The 22,713-nt window shown below is 43.0% G+C and overlaps 1 protein-coding gene across 5 annotated transcripts in view; it reads right to left on the reverse strand.

Annotated features, from left to right (window-relative positions):
* Positions 1-8,071: 8,071 nt before the first annotated feature.
* ANKRD29 (ankyrin repeat domain 29) overlaps positions 8,072-22,713 on the reverse strand; it is a 54,939-nt gene continuing 40,297 nt past the window's right edge. For all 5 annotated transcript variants that reach the window (XM_043558459.1, XM_043558460.1, XM_043558462.1 and 2 more), the window contains 4 exons: positions 20,198-20,296; positions 18,448-18,543; positions 16,114-16,212; positions 8,072-10,537 (listed from right to left, as the gene is read on the reverse strand). In XM_043558459.1, coding sequence (XP_043414394.1) covers positions 10,454-10,537; positions 16,114-16,212; positions 18,448-18,543; positions 20,198-20,296 — 378 coding nt within the window. In that variant the 3' untranslated portion in view covers positions 8,072-10,453. The remainder of the gene's footprint in view (positions 10,538-16,113; positions 16,213-18,447; positions 18,544-20,197; positions 20,297-22,713) is intronic.

Below are 22,713 nucleotides of genomic sequence, written 5' to 3' on the forward strand. Positions count from 1 at the left end.
TTCTTTCTTTCTTTCTTTCTTTCTTTCTTTCTTTCTTTCTTTCTTTCTTGTTTATTTATTTTGAGAGAGAGAGAGAGAGAGAGAGCTAGCTCACGTGCCAGCCGGGGAAAGGCAGAGGGAGAGGAAGGGAGAGAGAGAATCCCAAGCAGGCTCTGTGCTGTCAGCTTGGAGCCCCACTCTGGACTCAGTCCCACCAACCATGAGATCATGACCTGAGCAGAAACCAAGAGTTGGATACTTAACTGACTGAGTCACCCAGGCGCTCATAGACAGCTGCCTTCTGACTGAGTGCTCACAGAGGTCTTTCCTAGGTACATGTGTGTGGAGAGAGAGAAATCTCTTCCTCTTTGTATAAAGGCAATAGCCCTCTTGGATTAAGGCCACACCCTTATGAGCACATTTAGCCTAATAATTACCTTCTAAAAGCCCTATCTCTAACTATGTTTACATTGGGGGTTAAGACTTCAATGTGGGAATCTGGGGTCACCATTCAGTCCATAGTACCCCTCCTTTTGCTCAGGGCTGCATTATGATTTTTTGGGCCCTAAGCACCTTTGTTTTTGGGTACCCCTTCCTCCTTCCAAAACAACCATTTAAAGTTACATTTTACAACTGCCTTGGTATAAAGACAAATATAATACAAGCTGGCTTCATGATTACATATTCATTATGATTGCATTCTTATTTTTCTTTTAGTTAAAAGAAACATAAATTAAAACATTTTTGTGTGAACTTAAAAGTATACAGAGGCCCTAGGCACTCTGTCTACTGTGCCTGATGGAGAAGCTGGACCCGTGTTTGCTACTAATGTTATAGAATGCCCTGTAGCATTCACAGACGTTGTAAGTTTTACTGATGGATTGCCGAAAAGAAAAAGAAAAGAAAAGAAAAGAAAAGAAAAGAAAAGAAAAGAAAAGAAAAGAAAAAAACGTCCAGGACCAGCAGTTAGAGCTGGCCCTAAAAGAAGCACCTGTAGATAGTAAGGTCACCTAGCTGAACACAGGGAGAGGGAGCCGATGACCTCCTCATACCCCTCTCCTGTCAGGCTATGCTTTGCCATATTCTACTGATTATACAGACCAGTCCTGATACAGTGCAGGAAAACTACATAAGCACAAGAATACTAGAAGGGAAGCATAGAAGGCCTTCTTGGGGGCTAGTTACCCCAGGTCTGTGTAGCCACCACCCAAAGGAAGGCTACAGAACATTTTTAGCACGGCAGAGGCTTTCTTAGGCTGCTTCCCAGTCAATATTATCACCCTTCTCCATCCCAGTCAATATCATCACCCTTCTCCAACCAAGAGGTAGCCACAATTCTGACTTCTGTCACCATGAATTGGTTTTGCCTGTTCTTAAACTTCAAGTAAATGGAATCATACTCTGCCTGGCTTCTTTCACTCAACATTGTCGGTTGTGTGGGTATGAGACTCATCCACGTTGTTCAGAGCAGTAATTCATTCTTTTTCTTGCTGAGTAGTATTCTGTGGTATAAAAATACCATGCCAATATTTGGGTTATTTCCAGTTTAAGTTGTTATCAATGAACTTACTATGAACATTCTGGCACATGCCTTTTTGTTGGAAATATGCACTCAGTTCTTTTGGATTCCGTAATAGACTTTTAAAACCCCATACTTAAGCAAGCTGAATTTTACAGACATCCTCATTTAAAAGAGCTGACAGCTATAACTCATGACTTTGGTGCCAGAGGTTTTAACTGACTCATAAATGGGGCATTGTTGGTCAGACTTATGGTAAAACATTCTCTCTAGTAAGGACACTTGAGTCGGTGATCAATCTAGCCCTGGGTTGTGACTTCCATTCAGAGAAGATGCTACCAAATGGGGATAACTTGAAATTTGTCTGTCAGTGTCTCACACTGGCATTCCCTGCTCTGTAGGATTCAGTCACATGACACAGTTAATTTCCTTTGCCTGGATGTTTGGGGTCTAATCTTTCCGCAAATAGCAAGTCCAACTCCTATATGTTGGAGACTTCCTTTCTATGGCTTTTCTTAAAAGTTCAACTGTGGGAAGTGGGAGTTGTAGCAGCATTTCCCTTGTGAAAAATCAGGGGGTGAGGGGCTCCTGGGTGACTCAGTCAGTCAAGCCTCTGACTCTTGATTTCAGCTCAGGTCATGATCTCATGGTTCATGGGACCAAGCCCTGACTTGGGCTCTGTGCTGACAGCATGGAGTCTGCTTGGGATTCTCTCATCCTCTCTCTCTTTCTCTGTCCCTCTCGTGCTCATGCTTTCTCTCTCTCTCTCTCTCAAAATAAATAAACACTAAAATAAACATAAAAATAAGAGGGTGAATTCCTAGTGAAGGGAGGACAGAAGACAACAGAGAGAGAAGGAGGAAGTCTTTCTGTTGACAGAGACAAAGCTGACAGGGCATGTAAGATCCGAAGATCTTTAATTAGCCTCCTTCAACTGGTAAAACATGACTTCACTTGTATTTTGTTTATTTTTATGTTTAACTTTTATTTTTGAGGGAGACAGAAAGAGAGAAAGGGGGACAGAGGATCTGAAGCGGGCTCTGTGCTGACAGCAGAGAAGCCCAGTGTGGGGCTCGAACTCATGAACCACAAGATCGTGACCTAAGCTGAAGTCAGACCCTTAACAGACTAAGCCACCCAGGCGCTCCAACTTCACTTGTATTTTAAAATCATCTTTAAAGTATTGCTAACAATAAAAGTGAGGGCACCAGGAAAAGATTCTAAGGCTTTCCAGACCTACTAATGCATCAAGAATGCAACAGAGGGCTAAGTACAGTTGGAGAGCCTGGAGAAACCACCTCTGTTTGTTTGGGTTTATCTCACTGTGTTTGGTATGTTAAGCAGACTGAGGACATAAGCTGGGCCCTCAGCCAGCAGCATGTGAAATAAATTATTCTAATTTTTTTCTACAGAGCACATAGCTTGCTTTTCTTTTTGTTTGTTTTTCTCCATAATTTGAAACACAGGTAAGTACAGGCTTGCGCTGACATTGGACAATGGCATGCAAAATCCTAACATGGTTGGCTCTGGTCACAGTGGGGCCTCCACGTGGTTCTATGCGCTGATTTTTTAGCATCTGGTCCCAGTGAAATAACACTCACTAAACCAACTGACCAGCAGAGATAAAACGTAGTTTTATCAGGAAGTAGTTTTATCAGTTTTACCAGGAAGGTAGTAAAACATTAACTCACAGGCCCATCGATTCTGCACCACACAGATCTCGAATGTCTATTGTGTGGCCCAATGGCAGGCACACCTCATTTTAGTGTGCTTTGCTTTATTATGCTTTACAGAGACTGCTGTCAAGCAAGTGTGTGGCCTGCTTTTTCCAACAGCATTTGTTTACTTTGTGTCTCTGTGTCACAGTTTGGTAATGCTTGCAATACTTCAAACTTTTTCATTATTCTTCTATTGGTTACGGTGGTCTGTGATCAGTGATCTTTGATGCTGCTGTTGTAGTCGTTCTGGGGCACCAAGAACTGCTCCCTTATGAGACAGTGCACTTAACTGATAGATGTAGTGTGTATTCTGACTGCTCCCCCCACCGGCCATTCCCCCGGCCCGCTCCCTCTCCTCAGGCCTTCCCGTTCCCCGAGACACAACGATATTGAAATTAGGCCAGTTAATAATCCCATGGTGGTCTCTAAGTGTTCAAGTGAAAGGCAGAGTCTCAGGTCTCTCACATTAAGTCAAAAGCGAGAAATAATAAAACTTAGTGAGAAAGGCATATTAAAAATGGAGATAGGCTCTTGGGCCAGTTAGCCAAGTTGTGAATGCAAAGGAAAAGTTCTTGAAGGATATTAAAAGTGCCGCTTCAATAAACACACAAATGATAAGAAAGCGTACCAGCCTTACTGCTGCTATGGAAAAAGTTTAAGTGGTCTGGGTAGAGGCTCCAACCAGCCACAACATTCCCTTAGACCCAAAGCCTAATCCAGAGCAAGGTCCTAACTCTCTTCAATTCTGTCAAGGCTGAGAGAGGAGGAAGCTGCAGAAGAAACGTCTGAAGCGAGCAGAGGGTGGTTCCTGAGGTTTAAGGAAAGATGCCTTTCCATAACATTAATGTGCAAGGAGAAGCAGCAAGTGCTGATGTAGAAGATGCCGCAAGTTACCCAGGAGATCTAGCTAGGTCATTACTGAGGGTGGCTACACTAAACAACAGATTTTCAATGTAGATGAAACAGCCTTCTATTGGAAGAAGATGCCAGCTAGGGCATTCACAGCTACGGAGGTGAAATGAATGTCTGGCTTCAAAGCTTCAAAGGACAGGCTGACTCTCTTGTTAAGGGCTACCGCAGCTGGTGGCTTTAAGTCAGAGCAGTGCTCATTTACCATTCTGAAAATCCTAGGACCCTGAAGAATGATGCTAAATCTACAAATGGAACAGCCAAGCCTGGATGACAGCACATCTGTTTACAACATAGTTTACTGTATGTTTAAAGCCCATTGATGAGACATACTGCTCAGAAGAAAAAGATTCCTTTCAAAATATTACTGTTCATTGACAATGCACCTGGTCACTCAAGAGCTCTGATGGACTATGAGATTGTCACTGGCGTAACCCTTGGACTCCCCGAACTCAGGAAACTCCTAGAAACTTCTATCAATTTCATCTTTTAGAAACTAACAAATTGCTGGAACAGGAAAAGAAACATTTAAGTAGATCCCAGGACTATGCCTGCTCAGATGAATCAGAAGGTGCCCTACTAAGCTACCTCAGCTTGTCATTCTTATCATAATGTTAAAATCTCCTCTGAATATTCACCCCGAGCCCTCACAAAAGGAAGCTGCTCACCCTTGTTTGAGGAGTCATTCCACATGATCTCCTTATTTGTACAAATAAAAAGGACTTTGTGAGGGAACCCCACCTGGTGTAGTCTGTCCATAACTCATCAAGGAGTGGACCCACATTGGTTAGGTAACAAGATCAATGTTTTTTTCATGACTGCTAACACAATATCTATTCTGCAGCCTGTGGATCAAGAAGTAATTTGGGGGCACCTGGGTGGCTCAGTTGGTGAAGCATCTGACTTCGGCTCAGGTCATGATCTCATGGGTCATGGGTTTGAGCCCCATGTTGGGCTCAGTGCTGACAGCTCAGGCCTGGAGCCTGCTTTGCATTCTGTGTCTTCCTCTCTCTCTGCTCCTCTTCCTCTCGTGCTCTGTCTCTCTCTGTCAAAAATAAAATAAAAATTAAAAAAAAAAGAAGCGATTTTGACTTTTACTTATTACTTAAGAAATACATTTCATAAGGCTATAGCTGCCATAGCTGGTGATTCCCTCTGATGGATCTAGGCAAAGTAAATTGAAAACCTTCTGGAAAGGATTCACCATTCTAGATGCCATTAAGAACATTTGTGACTCATGGGAAGAGGTCACAATATCAACATTAATAGGCATCTGGAAGAAGTTGATTCCAACACTCATGGATGACTTTGAGGGGTTCCAGACTTCAGTGGAGGAAGTCACTGCAGGTGTGGTAGAAATAGCAAGCAAACTAGAATTAGGTGTGGAGCCTGAAGATGTGACTGAACTGCTGAAGTCTCATGATAACACCTGAACAGATGAACAGTTGCTTCTGATGGGTGAGCAAAGAAAGTGGTTTCACGGGATGGAAACTATTCCTGGTGAAGATGCTGTGAAGACTGTTGAAATGACAACAAAGGATTTAGAATATTCCATAAACTTAGTTGAGAAAGCAGTAGAAGGGTTTGAGAGGATTGACTCCAATTTTGAAAGAAGTTCTGTTGGTAAAATGCTAATAAACAGCATTCATGCTACAGAGAAATAGTTCATGAAAGGAAGAGTCCATGGATGCCTGCTCTCCTTGCCTCCCTTGACTTTCTCCTCCCTTGATCTGTGTTTCACTCCCCACTATTGTCCGTTTTATCTTCTTTGCAGACTTCACTTTTTCCTTCCAAATTTCTTCTCAGTTTTTTCCCCCTCTCCCCAGAGTCTTCCTGGGGATCTCATTCATCCCATGACTTTGACAATCACTTCTACTTACATGATGGCTAAATCAGTAGTAAGTCTTGTCCTAAACCTTAAGCTGCTGTTTCCAACTATCTCCTGGAATCTATTTCACACATTCTTCAAACTGAACCTGTCTAAATGCTCTATCTCCACTTCAACTCTGCTGTTGTTCTTCCCTGTTTGCTAACATAGAACTGTCACCATCCACTCTGTAAACCTTGGATACAGAAAAGAATTAACAGAAAGTTAATTGGAAAGTTTTGCTTATGAGATTGGCCATTGGCTGGTATCTGGGGACTTAGCTCACAAATAGTTCCCTACACTGATCTAAAACTTTCCCTAAATGACAGTGGTTCACTGTGCTGAAACTGTTTGTACATGACAATGTGGTTTATTCTGAGTGCCTGTTTTCCTTCTGTAAGTCTGAAATTTTGGCAAATGTTAGGCAGAGGGTACTTAGGTGACCAGCTCCCAGTTAAAAGCCTGCATGAGTCTCTAATGAGCTTCCCCAGTAGACAACACTTGTCAACGTTGTCACATCTCATTGCAAGAGGATTTGAGCTTATCCTGTGCGAATCCACTGGAAGAGGATCCTTGGAAGCTTGCAGCTGGTTTCCTCTGTCTTCACACCCTTTCTCTTCCCCTTTGCTGATTTTGCTATATATCCTTTCGCTGTAATCTCGGCCATGACTATGACCACATGATGAGCCCAGTGAGTCTTTCTAGCAAATCACCCAACGTGGGGGACGTCTTAGGGTCCCCCAACACATCTTAGCATAATTGTAACCCTCTTTTCCTCACTCTCTATGTTCAGTTAATCACCAATTATCATTAGCTCTACCTCTAAATTAAAAAAAAAATTTAATTAAAAATTTTTATTTTATTAAGTAATCTCTATACCCATGATGGGGCTTAAACTCACAACCCCAAGATCAAGAGTCTCATGCTCTACTGACTAAGCCAGCCAGGCACCCCTCTACCTCTAAATATTTTTAAAAATATATCTTGTGTTCACAACCCTCATTGCCTTGATGCTATAACCGTGGCTCCATCTGGACCACCCTCTTTGCTTTCCTCTGGTACAGAAAGCAAAACTCCCAGGCCGGAGAATAGCACCAAGCCAAAGCTATGCAGAGGTTCTCTCCCAAAGCCGTTTCCTCAGCTGCAACAGGTGGATGATGATAATGCCTATTTCATAGAGTTGCTGTCAGGGGTAAATGAGAAAAATGCAGATAAACTTCGTGAGGTTATCTTGGTAAAGTCCTTAGCACATAACAATCCTTCAACAAATGTTAGCTGCTGTTTCCAATGCTAGTATTAATGATCTGCAGACTGCATCTGGTCACTACCTGGGAGGCTCAGCCAATTGTGATACCAAAACCACTGTGTGAAATTAGGCCCTCAGTTTCTTACCCCTATAATCTGCAGCAGGCCCACCCCAAAATGCATCTCTGTGGGATTCCACGTAGTTGGCATTTGTGGGTGCCCTTGTCCTTTGATGAGGTGTCCTCCTGTGGGAGAATGATGAGACATAGCTTTCTTTTGGTTGCAGAGGGTGGATGCAGCAGGGGAGGAAGCTAGAATGGTCATGGAGCTCTCCAGGTTCCTGATGTTACAGCTGCAAATATTTGGAGTTGTGCAAAACCATCAGTGATTTCAGATAAAAGAGCCACTGCAAAGGACTAATGAGCCGGTAGCACCACGGGCTATAAAAATAGAAATTAAGACACACACACACATATACACACAGAGATCAATATATGAAGTGATAGATGTGTTAATTAACTAGATGGTGGGAATCCTTCCACAATGTCTACGGATATCGAATCATCACAATGTACAATTAAAAGTTTCTATTTTCAGTATCTTCCGTGATTATCCCAGGAATTTTTGTCTGAATGAAAAACTGTATGGGATCATTACAAAAGTTCTCCACAGTTGAAATAATGAAATCGTAAAGCTTAAAGATCGACTCAGGATTTCAAATATCGATGTATTTATCAACAAACTGAGTCATTCACTCTAAAATTCCATGCTCTTAAAAACCACATAGAAACAACTTCTGATTAAAAACAAACAAGAAAGAGCAGCAAAGGTAAGTTGGGTAGTACATTAAGTTTATTTTGAATTATAACATGGAATATGTCATCAAACAAATGGAGGTAATGAACACTTTTGTGGCTCACTTAACAAATGATTTGCATAGGAATTGCTAGTTCTGTCTTAGGATGCAGAGCTCATTGAACTGTGAATTAGATGAACATAAAATAAGAATCATCATCAAAAAAAAAAAAAAGAACCATCTACCTGTGTGCAAAATAAATGCAATTTTACTTCAAATAACAGACTTTAGTTTTTGGTGCATGGTTAATACAATCATCTTCCCTGTTATGGATAATGTCATAATCTCATCCAGACCAAACCTGATCCTTCTAGGCTAGAGATCTCTTACCTATAGCAAGAGATTAAATATTGTTAAATATTTAATCCATTAAATATTGTTAAAGCTACTGGATTCATTCTTATAGCTCTAATGTTGATCAAGAACATTATCCAGTTGAAACGATGTAACACATAGGCCAAGGACAACATATCTTAGTGAAAACATGAAGTTCATGATTTCATCCCATTTTGTCTTTTGGAACTTTGTTATCAGTACCCACAATACTGTTTTGATTTATGTCAGTGATCAGCAATCAGTTTTGGCCCAAGGGGAAAAAAAAGGGGAAAAATATAAAGCATTTAAGGCGACACTATTTTCTTCCTCAAAATGAACATAGCTTTATGAAATTCCCATGGGGGAAAGTGTGCATTTGTACTTAGTACTTTGCTAAGTAAAAGAAAGTCAGTGAGGAAATTGGCACTGCTTTATAGTTACTAAAGGGTTTATATCTGGGTGTTTTAGCAATACAGATCTTTCTAAATTTTTATCCCGAAATTAGATTGTTGACTTGTTGCATAGCTAGTCAGGCAATAGGCATCCCTGGGGACTCTGTGGGTGACTCATTACAGCCTTTGTTTGTGATATTGATTAAAATAAGCTGATTTCTGTTGATTGGTTATTTTATCAATCATAACAAACCTTAAGAGAGTATCTTCTAATTTCAAAAATTATATTTGATCATTTACTGGCTTAAGGATAATGCTTTCAGGACCACTGCAAGTTGGTTTAAAAAAACGGTGGGGATTACATTTTCTTCCACGTTAACATGTCTTTAACATCCAGAACATTGCCTGGAAACCAGAGCAGAAAATGAAAAGAAAACTAAAGATGTATTTAAATACCAGAAATACCATCAGTGTTTATTATGGTAAAGACGGTTTATTATGGAAAGACGGTTTAATTTTAGCGTGTGCAATTAGGCACTGACTGAGGCATTTAGACACCATTGATTATAAAGTGCACTGTACATAAATTTTGATTCCCCTCCAAGGAATAATTCAATAAAACTCAGGTCTCTTTCTTGGAATCAATCAGCTCAAGAACATGCATAGATGAACACCTATTAAATACTAATAACAGTCTTTTATTACTTATACTCCTGCAATATAATAGAAACGTATTGTACTTGCATATATCACATTTCATCCAAGGACCTCAAAGTCATTGTGTCAAGCAATGTGGTGCTGGGAGCTCAGGATTGCACAGCATAGGAAGTCTACTTAGTTATGGCATGGGAAGCGGATTCCCAACGAGAGAACCAAAATAAAAGCTCAAAGAGACAAGCCTCAATTTCCCATGGCTTGTAATTTTCTGCGTTTCCCAAATTGCCACTTGCTTCCCACCGTACCTCAATATTGATTCTTGGTAAAAATGATTTTTTATGTGTTTGGAATAAGATGAGGATCAACTCACAAATCAACAATTTGTCTTCTTTATAGTTCGACAGTCCACCTTTGAAAATCACATGGTGGAATGTCAGAAGTGGCTTTTTAATGTGAATTTACACTTCATTGATTCAGAATAAACGTGGCTACAACCTTTGGGGAGAAGAAAACATTTTACGCTGGCATGACATACATGTATGTGTAAAACATGAGGGAGCTGTGTCTTTTTGCACACTGACATTTAATGCAAAAGTAAAAGTGCTTTGATTCACTGAAGATCAGACTTTCCAGTATTTTAAAGGCTTTTGTCATCTTGCTTAAACCTTGTCAAGGGTTTAAGTCTTAGAGTTTAACTGAGAGACCCAACTTAGCGTAGTGTAAAACGAGTTTCTGTGGAATCCACGAATCTCCCAGGCCCCACAGCAGTGGGGGCGCAGGCCAGTGTGAGAAGCCCACATAAGTGAGGGCAAGGGGTCCCTGAGCCTTTCTGTTCTTGACTCAGGGCACAGAGCCCAGCTCTCCTTGGTCAGGGACCCAGGGAGGGCATTCTGAGCATTTCCTTTCTTAATGGAATTTCCAACACTATTTGAAAAGTGACTTCTTTTCGGACAATGTGATTACGGTTTCTACCTTTCAGTCAAATATGGAACTAAGTTAGCTCTTCCTGTGTCCTTCTTTACTTCGGAGGAGACGCAGGATACGTTCGTTTTTGGTTAGTTCTGCCGGAAGTTCATTGGCCTAAAGAAGATAAGATAGGTATTAGTGAATTCTCACAGTTGGGGTGGTTTTAGGGACTCCAAAGAGGGACTCCTGATCCAAACTTGCTCCTCTGCTGGTGAGCAACCTCACTGGACTCACTCTTGTTTTAAGGCATTAAAGGTCTCCTTTAAGCGTCTAAATATCGCCTGTTATTTTCTTATCTCATCGTTAGAGTTCTTTTTCTCTCTGAGCCATATCCCTTAACACATTGTAATCTCCTGGCGGCCAGGGTCCACGTATTATTAATCACTGTATCCTCACTTCCGGCACAATGCCTGGTGCATCTAGTATGTGCTCAGTAAATACTGGAAATGTTAAATTTGATACTTTACACTTAATTCATGTATTATGTGGAGCAGCCTGTCTGCTAGGGACCTGAGACTCAGGACAGGTTATCTTTTGATGAGAAAACAGAGGTAGAAACATTCAGAGAGTAAGAGATGCCTGGTCAAGAGCAGCTTCAGTGTGTCCTTTCTTCTTATGCTGCTGAGACACATCGTCTAGGCATTTATTTCACGAGTGAGTCCTTACCAACTGCAGCTAATGTTATGGGCCAGCGGTTCTCAAACTTTTTGGGCTTAAGACCTTTTTACGCTCCTAAAAATTATTGAGGACGCCAATGAGCTTTTGTTTTTAACTTATTAGAAATGAAAATGAGAACATTTAAAAATATATTAATTCATTAAAAATCATAAATCCACTATAGGCTAACATAAATAACATTAATGAAAAACAACCAAATTTTCAAAAACAAAAAAGTTAGAAGAGTAGCATTGTTTAATAGATTTGTGTATTTCTTTAAAAAATTTTTTTTAAATGTTCATTTATTTATTTTCTAATTTAATTTTTTAGTGTTTATTTATTTGTGAAGGAGAGACAGACAGAGCATGAGTGGAGGAGGGGCAGAGGGCAAGGGAGACACAGAATCCAAAGCAGGCTCCAGGCTCTGAGCTGTCAGCACAGAGCCTGACATGGGGCTCGAACCCACAAGCTGTGGGATCATGACCTGAGCCAAAGTCAGACACTTAACTGACTGAACCACCCAGTCGCCCTATAAAATGTTTATTTATTTTTGAGAGAGAGAGAGAGCACAAGCAGGAGAGGGGCAGAGAGAGAACGAGACACAGAATTCGAAGCAGACTCCAGGCTCTGAGCTGTCAGCACAGAACCTGATGTGGGGCTCGAACTCATGAGCCATGTGATCACGACCTGAGCTGCAGTCTGACGCTTAATTGACTGAGCCACCCAGGCACCCCTAGATCTGCAACTTTCTTGAATGTGTAGCTTAATTGAAGACATTTGGATTTTCCTATCTGTTTCTGCATCTAATGTATTGTGATACATTGTTTTGGTTAAAGCCCCTATGAAGAAAATTCAGCTTCACACAGATAGGCATTTGGAAAAGGGAGAAACATTTTAAGAGCCTTTTCAGATCATTGTAGATATTCTTCTTTGATGCCACACCAATACTAAACAGGTGGTAGTTTCTTAAAGGTAATTTCAGCGTGGAATCTGAAACCATGTCAATGAACTTTTTACCTTAAAAATCCATAGATCTATCTATCTACAGGTAGGATGTTTCCCCATGCATGATTTGATACATCACACACTTTATCTGGAAAATATCCGTTCAATGAGTTATGCCGCTCTTCCAAATGTTGACACATTGCATCATACAATCTCAAAAGATCACATTCATTAATATCAGCACCGATTCATCAGGAGAGCCTGTAGGTGGATTGGGAAGCTGTCAGGCTCACACGGTAGACACAAGCTGTTCTTTGAAATAAAAATGGTGTTCCAAGAAAAAGCAACTGGCCCACTTGGTAATTCAAACAAACGCACGCGCGCTTTTCCTTGAGACAACCGTTGCACGTCAGGGTACAGAAGTGCTGTATGCGTACTTCCATTTTGTTACATAGAATGTTAAAAAGGTATATAACGAGGGTCAAGATTTGATATAATTCAAATTGCTTACTGCTTCATCAAAGACATTCTTAAAACTGGGATTTTCGTCAAATAATTTACAAAATCTGTGAAATAATTTACAAAGTTTTGTAAAATCATTTGCCAGTATAGTTTATACTCCTGCTTTGATGTGTAAGGTGCCAGTTAACCTAATGCCAACATTACAGCAAATATCAGCACAGTGGAAAAGGCAAATAACATCTCTGCTTTATTAAGAATATTGTTTTGATTTCTTAGATATCTTGAAAGAGCCTTGCAGACCCTCCGGGGTCCATGGACCATACTTTGAGAACCGTTGTTATAGATGAATCCCAAGGATATTCTTGGGATTTCAGGGGAGGCGGTTAAAGGGCAGAAAAGCACCCAGAATGGAGTAGAGCGCTTGGATGCACATGTTATTTGCCTCACACATTTTTTCCTCCCACAGCCATATCTGGAACCCCATCTACTTTATCTGGGACCCTAATCCCATGTGAAACTCCTGAAGTCCCTACCTTCTAGGTTGGGTCCTGCTCTTTGACCCCCAACTGCTAGCTGGGACCTCACTTGTCGGGAATTATGCGTGGAGTTCTTGGGAGTTCTGTTTGCCACAAATGGTCTGCTGAATAGTATGTCCTGTTGCTGCACCCCAGCCCACCACAAAAGACCCTTGATGCTGATGCTGGACTGAATTGGGCAGGAAATTACTATGCTATGTCACTATAGACCAGAGATCCCTCCAGAAGCTCAAATTCTACTGTTAGTTCCTGCAGAAACAGACATTGTACAGGCCTAACAGCCAGGCCTGCACAGAAATGCTGCTGGTAGACAGACATAAGCTCCATCCGGTCTCAGAGTATACTCAGGAGTAACTGAGCTGTGTTGCATGGGTTATTGGTCCTTGGTGAGCAGGTTGGCAGGTAGCCAGAGGATCCTCTATGTTCAGGAAGAAGAGAAGATCTAAGAGGCTGTACTTCTATCTATAAGCTTGCTGAGTTACAGCTCCTGTGTGTGACTGTCTCCATGAATGTCCATAAACTTTACTATTAAAAAAGGCTCTATATCCTCAAAGTGGGTTGTCAAATTTTGGTCAATTGCATTGCTGTCCCATATGTCATCTATATAGTTCTAAAAACCTGGTCTCATTCTCTCCAGGTTGGTTCCTACTGAATTCTCAGGTTGCTGAGATTGTGTGGACCATTATGATGCCTAGTGCTCCAGGCTATCCCCCAAAGGCCACCTTATTCATTATGGAGCAGGACCATAGGCCCATATTCATGATACCATAGCATCAAAACACTCTATTTCCCCACTGCTCCAGGAAGAGGATGTGTTCTGAGTCCTCAATCGGGAGTACTGGGAACATGGGGCCCCTGCACCCATGGGGACAGCTACAGTGTGGGGAGTGGCTGTTGGGGCCATTGGTTACCTTCCCCTGAGGCATCTGCTTTGCAGTCCCAGAACAGAAGTCCCGTATCCCCTGGAGCAGAAGATTGCTTCTGTATTAGCTTAGAAGTCATTTCCTCTGGGAAGCCTTCAATAGCATTCATTACTTTCCCGCTAATAGCTCTTGTCACTGTAGTACAACTTCTTACTTAATTGTCTTTATTCTCCGGTGAACTCAAGGATCTTTGAAGGCAGAGACTATGGGAATTTCATTCACCATTGTCTCCCCAGTACACAGCAGAGTGCATGGTATCTAGTAGGTACTCAGTATTTGTTGAATGAATGAAGTTGAAGAATATCCCCTCAAAAGTCCCGGGTGGCTGCCAGATTCCTAACACTCTTGCTTCTAGAGCTACCTTTAAGAGGCTGGCTTCTTTGGGGTGGCTGGCGGATGGGTGGGGTGGGGTCAGGGTGGGGTTCCCTGGTAACTACTCCCAGCTCTCTAAGAGCTTCCGTTGTATGAAACTCCAACATGAACAGTCTGTATGTTTCTCTCTGTATATTCAAGTAGCTCTAGGGACAATCCAAAGTCCAGCATTTTGATTACTCGAATTTCCCCGTAACCATTATTGCTGAAATTCCAGGAGACAAACAAGGAATTGCATTTTTCAGTTTCCATATAAAGGTACTAACATTTTCCCCTTGCCTTCAATGCTGGATGGCTTAGTAAGAAAGATCGATCTCTTTAGGAAGTCTGTGTCCAGGGTCTAAAGATAAGAGCTCAAGTATGATTTCAGCTGGCTTATCACACAGCCAGGCCAGCTAATGGAAAACAAATCTGCATCTCAGGAAGGAGATAAGCAGAAGTGTTGTCTTCAAGCACTCCAATGGTAAGAACAAGGAAATAATAACTCCACATGGTAAGTAAAATGGAAACAAAAAAAAAAGAGAGACTCTTGGCATGTTGTTTAATTGCACTTCTTAATGGGTTCTTTTCAAAATGTCATAAAAAGGTTCTACGTATTTGCCTTAATTATTAAAGAAATTAACAGAGAAATAGATGCTTATAAAAACTCAAATAGTACGTAAGTAGAAAGTGAAAATTGCTTTTCATACCTTCTTCTATCAATAAGCACCATGCCCACTTCTGCCTTTGAAAGTTTGTATTTTATTTTTTTTAAGCTTATTTATATTTATTTTGAGAGAGAGTGAGTGTGTGCACAGGGGGAGGGGCAGAGAGAGAGGGACAGAGAACCCCAAGCAGGGATTCTTCTTGCTGACATCAGCGCAGAGCCCGACTCAGGGCTTGATTTCATGAACCCTGAGATCATGACCTGAGCTGAAATTAAGAGTGGGACGCTTAACCTACTGAGCTACCCAGGCGCCCCTAAAAGTTCATACTTTAGTGTTTTCTCAAGACTTCCCCAGGCTACTCTCCTCCCCCTAGGCTCTACATTTGATGGCTATTGCAGATGCTGAGTGGGAAAAAATGCAATGATAATCATTTTCTCTATGGGTCTTGGGCATCTTCCCACCTCCACATTTGACCTAATCGTAAACTAAGGAGTTGGGGCTATAGAAAACACGGGGTGGTTTTGCAACAGCGGCACAAAGTCCCATTAACAGTACAAGAGCGAATTTTCCCCTTTCTCCTCTATTCTCCAAGCAAAGCACAAGCAGTTCTCAAGGTATGAACGTCCAACTTATTCAGAATAGCACTAAACTACTGGAACTTCGATGTGTTTAGGACACCTCTTTGAGATAGAACCCCATAACTCTACTCCCCACAGCTACTGCCCTCACCCTGTCCTGGGAGTCTGCACCATTATTGGCTCATCACCATTGACAATATAGGGTTTTTAGCATAATTCTCTGGGTCCAAATGCACTGGTCATTCATATCTGCTGATAGCCTTGCACGCCCTTACTGTGCCGAGATATAACAAGAGGGACTGGGGCCAGCCTGAGTGAGGAGACTAGAGGTGGAGCCCTTCTCTTCCTTTCCCTTATGTTCCCTTTCAAAGGCACATCAGCATCTAAAACAGTGTCCTCAGGTTCACAGCAGACGGTCAGTATAAATACTGCCAATGTTTTTTCCCAAGTGAAACGAGAAATCTGGCCCAGGGTGCACATGAGTGATTATCTTGGCTTAGGTAGAAACTGCCTTATCTCTTTGTAGAGGTGCCCAAAGGAGTTTTAAGGTAGGTAAGATAAGGTGAGTACCTTGTTTCTCAGGGCTGGGTCTGCTCCGGCTTCCAGGAGCAGTGCAACTGTTTTAATATTCCCACTGAGCACCGCAGCATGGAGGGCCGATGTCCCATTCTAAGAGAGAACAACAGTGTGTGTCAGGAGTGAGCTTACAGCCATCAGCACTGAGCTTGGCTTTCATCATAAACCAGCCTGAGTGATGAGACTAATGTCAGAGCTTTACTCTTCCTTACATTCCCTTTCAAAGGCACGTCAGCACCTAATACAGTGTCCTCAGGTACACAGCAGACAGTCAGTATAAACACTGCCAACGTTTTTTTCCAAGTGAAACAAGAATCTGGCCCAGGGTGCATGTGACCTCATGATCAGTCTGTCAGTTTTAAAGACATTAGAATTTGCTGCAGGAAAAACAATGCTATGTCAAACCTTCATCTTCTTTTTTTTTCCCCCTTCAAGGACAGTATATACAGTTTCTGTGTATGTTCCGTCTAGACTGGAGAAATGGCTGGCAAGCAAACAGGCCGACTTGTCAGCCCGGCTACATGCACCCCACTCACTCAGCAGGTAGGAGTACCGCTGCGGAGTTATAGGGGAGCCTATGTGGGGCGAGGAAACCCCCAAGCCCTGAGTTGGAGCATTTTTGAGCACAGAAGGGCCTACTGGATAGGTGGCTGACATTTTATGAAATTTACTGCAAATAGAAGACAGCATCTATGTGCAGTATGGAGCCAGATTCTGGGGGGAGAGAGGAAGAGAATGTAACAAATCTAATATAGGAATGATGGATAGTCACATGACATCTGTTCCAGAAGGTGCATATGTCTACAAATAGCATCTAAATGCAAGTTTAGTTTCCACAATAGCTATTTACTATAATAATAATGAACCATTTCCGTATTTCATGAAAGAATAAAATATCATACCCATAGGAAAATTCCAGCAAAGTAGCATTTTCCTTTCCAAAGCGTCATGTCTGTTTTTATAACACGTGGGACAACTTACTTGTCTGGTAACATTAGACCCATCTGAATCTTAACCAACCTGTCAACTTCATCTGTTTGCAACATGGTTAGGAATAAAATACCAAGCCAAAAAAGAGCTCTTTGAAACAAGACTAGATATTGCAAAGCCCATTTCTGAAGCTCATTTCTTTTATTCACAGAGAGTTCACTTTCATAGATTATTTATTCTTACTTTATAAACAATTTTAATGAGTGCAGCTTTCTGGTTTCCAAGTTCATGGAAGATTAGAAGTTGCTCTTTGGGACAGTAGGAGGGGCCAGCATTCTGATAACAGCAGACCAGTATCAGCTGGTAGCAAGAATAGAGAGTAAATATGTTGACATCAGATACAGAGTCCAAAAGGCATTTAGGATCATTCAAGGGCAGGTAGACTTTTTATACATCCATAAACACTGAGGGTACATTCCCCAAAAGTGCTAGGCCACTGTCCCAAGTTTAGAACAGATTCTGTCCTCCATTTAAGAGAACAGAAGTGTATACTGGGGGCTCGCAAACTACAGCCCGTGGGCCGATTCTAGCCTGCCGCTTGTTTTTCTGTGTTCTGGCAAGCTGAAATTGAAAAGATTTAAAAGAAGAATACTACATGAAAGTATGAAATCCCAGGAATACAATGTCCATAAATAAAGGGTTAGTGGGAGGCAGCCATCCTTTGTCCCCATGACTTTCATGCTACAATAGTAGACTTGAACAGTTCCAAGAGACTGTATGGCCCGTGAAGCCTATAGTATTTTACTACCTGGCCCTTTATTGGAAAAGATTGCCAACCCCTGGTATATATTCTAATTTAGAAATATCTTAGTCTCAAATGATTAAAATTTAAAAAAGAGTTTTAGGGCTCTACTTCCCGGCAGACCCAGCTCTTCAAAATGGCACGTTCTTTGAGGTGTCCAGATATCTGCGACTTATTTTATTTCATCTAAGGAAACAATGTGGTTCTTCATTCCAGATAATGAAGGGAAGGAACAGGAGCACCTGTCCCCCATATTTTGTGGGACACACATTATGTGTTTCATGACTTGTGGAAGATTTTAGTCCAATGAAAGATATGTATCAATATAGTTTACTTTCCAAGTTAGCGATTTCATTGCTACTAATTTTTTTTTTTCCTGTAAAACTAAGTACTAACAGACTCTGGTTCACTCTTCTTACCACCTTTTCATTTCAACCAGTGCCTACGAATCTCCAAAATAAACTGTTGGGAAGTTCTTCCAAGACTGCAACTAACCATGTGAATTATACTCAGATTCTGCTACAGTCCTCAGCTATGGGCTTCTTAATTTCTAGCCTCTCTTTCCCAGATTGGTAAAATTTCTCGTTAAGTCTTACCTTCAGAATGCCAAGGGTGGGTGAGAATTTTAGCAACTCCTTTATAACATCGTTATACCCTTTGTTGGCTGCTTTTAGCAATGCTGTGGTACCATCCTTAACAAAGCAGAAAATAAAAGTTGGTTATTAAGATATGTGTGTGTTGGCTAAGAACTACATGTTAGTTGAGAACCGGGAATATGCTTATCAGAACAGACGAAAGGTGTAAACTAAAGTACGATCCGGCCAAGTCTCTTAATCTAGGATCATTTTAGAGCATATTAAGCAGTTAATGAAAGAATGAATTCTTTCATGTTTAGCATGAATTTAGCATGCTATAATTCTTTAACATGAAAGAATGCTAAACAAAGTATGTGGCTTATTATCTTAGAACCCTGCCACTTGGGAATTCATACCCTTCCTGTCCCTTAGAACACTGGGTAAAGGGCAAGGGAACATCGAGAATATATTTTAGGACACAGATGGACCAAAGATCCATAGACTGCAGTTTATGACTTAGCAGAAATCACTGCTACACACTTTGTAATGATTTAAATAATTGTTGAACTATATTTACTGTTTTAAATTTTAAATGTGCTTTTCTTTTTGCCTTCTCTTACGTACAACCTTGCTCTAGTGTGCCCTAGGGGTCTTGTGGGGGTTGGGGTGAGTGGGTGTGGAGTAGGAAGGGGACAGATTGAAATATGTTAAAAAGAAATGCAAAAACAAGTTCAAAAATTTATATTCAGCTTCTGTCATCACTTTTTGACCTGGAAAGAGATTTTCCAAATTCCTTTTTCTCCTGCTTTTACATATCAGTTGCTGTATTTGGAGGATTCAGCGCCCAGAATTCTCCTATAATAAAGGAAATACCCCAGCCTGCTCTAAGGGTTTAGCTGGAACCAGGAAAAAAGAAAATGAGATTAGAAGATTTTTCTTCTCTGGCTTCAGAGATGTGGGGCCCAGAGAAAGAGTGGGAGGGAGAAAGAGAGGAAGAGAAAGAGTGGTCAGGAATGTGTCTTTTCCCTTTTCTGGACTCAGACTTGGGAGAGGGGAGTGGGTCACATTAGCAAGGGTAATACTAAGGAAAAAAGGCCAGACACTGAAAAACCAAACCAAACCAACCAAAGCCAAAAAGCGAATAGCACAGTGTGGTCAGGTAGCAGGGGCTCCCCAAGCTGCCCTCAGTTCCTATGGGCAACAGGGCCTGCTGTGGGCCCAACTAGGCAGACTTAGGTATAACTTTAGCATTGGCTAGGTGGAGGCCAACGGGGGGTGTGGTGCAGGGGTCCGCAGCTGGGGAAGCTGGGTGAGGTGGAGACCCAGGAGCACCGCCAGCCACTGCGCCTGCGTCCCCGGCTACACTGTGGTCCCGGGCCAGCAGGGGGCGCAGCGACAGGCGCACGCGCAGCCGCTAGGGACACACACTGCCAAAGACAGCCCGAGGCCCTGGCTCCTACCTGCCGCATGCTCCAGGGACTCAGCTTAGGTGGAGGAGGAGCTCCGAAGATTAAACATGTTTCTTTTAGAGAGACTGGGCAGCACTAGCTAAATTTCAGCTGATTCAGACATTTACTTTGTTTTCCTGCTAAAGAGCCGGTGGAGGTTGGGAGAAAAATCCAGCCGAGTTACAGACAAAATGAAGGCGCGATTTCTCCGCACGTCCAGGCTGAGTTGAATTTTGGAGCTTCGGTGCATACACTCCCCCCCCCTCCCGCCCCCCCGAAACCCCCCTCCTCCACCCCGTGCCGCAGCTGTGACTCTGACTCACGTTGCGGGCGGCGTCCCGGTCGGCTCCGCGCAACAGCATCACCCTCACCACCTCGCTATGGCCCATCTGCGATGCGATCCACAGCGGCGCCGTCCCGTCCTGCCGGCGAGGGGACACGCTTGCTCCCACCGGGCCACGTGGCAGCCACAGAACAGCAAGGCAGCACCCGCAAACGCCACCCCCCCCCCCCCGACGACAAACAAGGAGGGAGATTTTAACCGTTTTACGCAGGGGCTTTTGGCGGTGCCTGGACGATCGCGTGATTGCCAATATGCAAGTTTTGGTTTATAATCCAGCCATTTAATGGCAGGATCTCTTAGCACATAGTGTGGTGCAGGACCGCACGGAACACGGGGCGGGAAGGGGTGGAGTTGCTTAGCAAGGCAGAATCAAATTTGACAAACCTACGTGGGAGAAGTCTTTATTTTCCCCAGACTTTGTCTGTTTGCTTTACTGGTGGCTTCGCATGGCACACCCTGCCTACTGGGGGCCCTCGTTCCCACATAAGAGAGGGCAGTTTTCTCTGAGGCGATGCATGAGGGTCAGAGAACTAAAGACAGTTCTGCCATTCTTCTGGTGTCTAGAATCCACCCCCACCCCAGCCACGTCATTTTTCGGTACTTTAGTTTTATGCGGGATGTGCTATTGTTTCTTCTGGGAAGGCACATACACTAGCGACATATAGCAGGACATTTTTGGTAATATTTCCTGTGTATTGTTACCCCAAAGACCCTGTTTATGTGAGCACTGGGCCATAAAGCTGAGATGGGTTGCTCCACAGAAGAAAAGGTGAAATATCCAAGGGACTGAGAAGGATTTGATAGGAGAGTGGTTCCTGCCAGACAGAAAGGAAAACAGAAAACCCTTCCAACTGCTGGAAGGAAGCTCTGGACAAGGGGTAGGGACATGCTCAGGCATGAGCATCCATGTTTTCCTCCTGGGTTGAATCTAGGGGTGGGTAGAAACACCCAGATAAATTATGGTGAATTCCAGCTGGGAAAGGATTTTCTCCTGTTCTTGGGGATGAAACCCAGAACTGAAGGTCTCTTAGAGAAGCTCTGCTCTTGGCTGGTGCCTGAGAGAGAGAAATGGGTGAGGGAATCTGGGCCAATGGACCTGAGACAGGCCCCCAGTGCCCCTGGTCCACGGCCACCAGGCATCTGGGCACCCAGGACCCCCTGCCTGCCTGTGTGAAATCAGAAGTGCTAGGTAAACCGTGGCCTGGAGTCAGCCTGGGGTTGGAAAGATGAGGCCACAGAAGGTCATGATTTCACAATGACAGGCCAAGAAGGTACCAGTGCAGGATACTCAGACAGGAGAGGCTGGACTAACCAGCACAAGGACCAGACATGAATGTCCCCACCCCACTCCACCCCATCCTCATGCCAGGGTGATAGTCTGACCTCTGAGAACTTAGGCCACTTTGGAGGGCAGGGCAGGAAGAGGGAGGAGGAACCAGAGCTGACTAAACTTAGGCTCTGAGGTAATTAAAGTAATATGGCCCCAAGGAACTGTTTTGGTTGGATGAGACTGAATTACTCATCAGTGGGAATGAGGGCTGAAGAGCAAGATGATTCAGTCAGAGACGTAAAGTTTCGTTTCCTGCTGTAGTATGTAATTTCAACTCCAGCATGCGCAGGATGATTGCCCACTGCTGTCCCAGCAAAGTGATGGAGGACAAGGACATGTGAGCAGAGTGGTGGGTGGTGGCAAATTGGGAGCCTAGAAGGATCGGGGGCGGCTGAGGGGTGGTAGGATGACACAGGCACCCCTCTGTCTTGGGGAAGAAGTGCTGAAACAAAGCGTGGAAGCAGGGTGAACACCGAGAGCGACTTCATACTTTTACTGGGGCCCCTTAGAAATATTCTTGAATCTGAATATTATTTATTATTAGCAATAGAAATAATACATTAATTTGTACTTCTGTTTACAAACAGGTATACATCCGTTATTTAACTTGATTCTCCCAATTCAGGACTATTCATTCATTCACTCAACCAACCAACCATTATTAAGTATCTCTGGCCGAATGCTAAATAGGACATGACCTCTGTTCTCAAACTCAGTCTAGTGGAGGAGAGACATGGAAATTTCAGGATGATTACAGTGCTATAATAAATATGGAAAAAAATGCCCAAGATGAACCAGGAGAGGGGCTTTCTTATTGTGTGTCAGCTTCACAGTTGGGGTGATATCCGAGCTGGGCCTTGAAGGAGGACTAGGATTTTGCCAATTGGGGGTTGAAGGGAGGGAATTCCGCGTAGAAGGAGAAGCATGTACAGGTGCAGTGGCTTGGACAGGTGTGGTTGCTTCAGGCAGGGTGGGAAATCCAGCTGACTGCAGCCCAAGGGATAGGTGCTAGAACAGGGGTGAGGGTGAGGGTGGGCAGGAGAGGGAGGCTGGGTGCCGGAAGCTCTCGTCCCTCCTTGTCTGCTCTGGGTTCATTTGTTCTTTCTCCCTGTCTCCACCAGAGGGCAGGCAAGGCAAGGCAGCCAGCTGCATAGAGTCAGCAGGCA

Source organism: Prionailurus bengalensis, chromosome D3, assembly GCF_016509475.1.
Source record: "Prionailurus bengalensis isolate Pbe53 chromosome D3, Fcat_Pben_1.1_paternal_pri, whole genome shotgun sequence".
Lineage (NCBI taxonomy): Eukaryota > Metazoa > Chordata > Mammalia > Carnivora > Felidae > Prionailurus > Prionailurus bengalensis.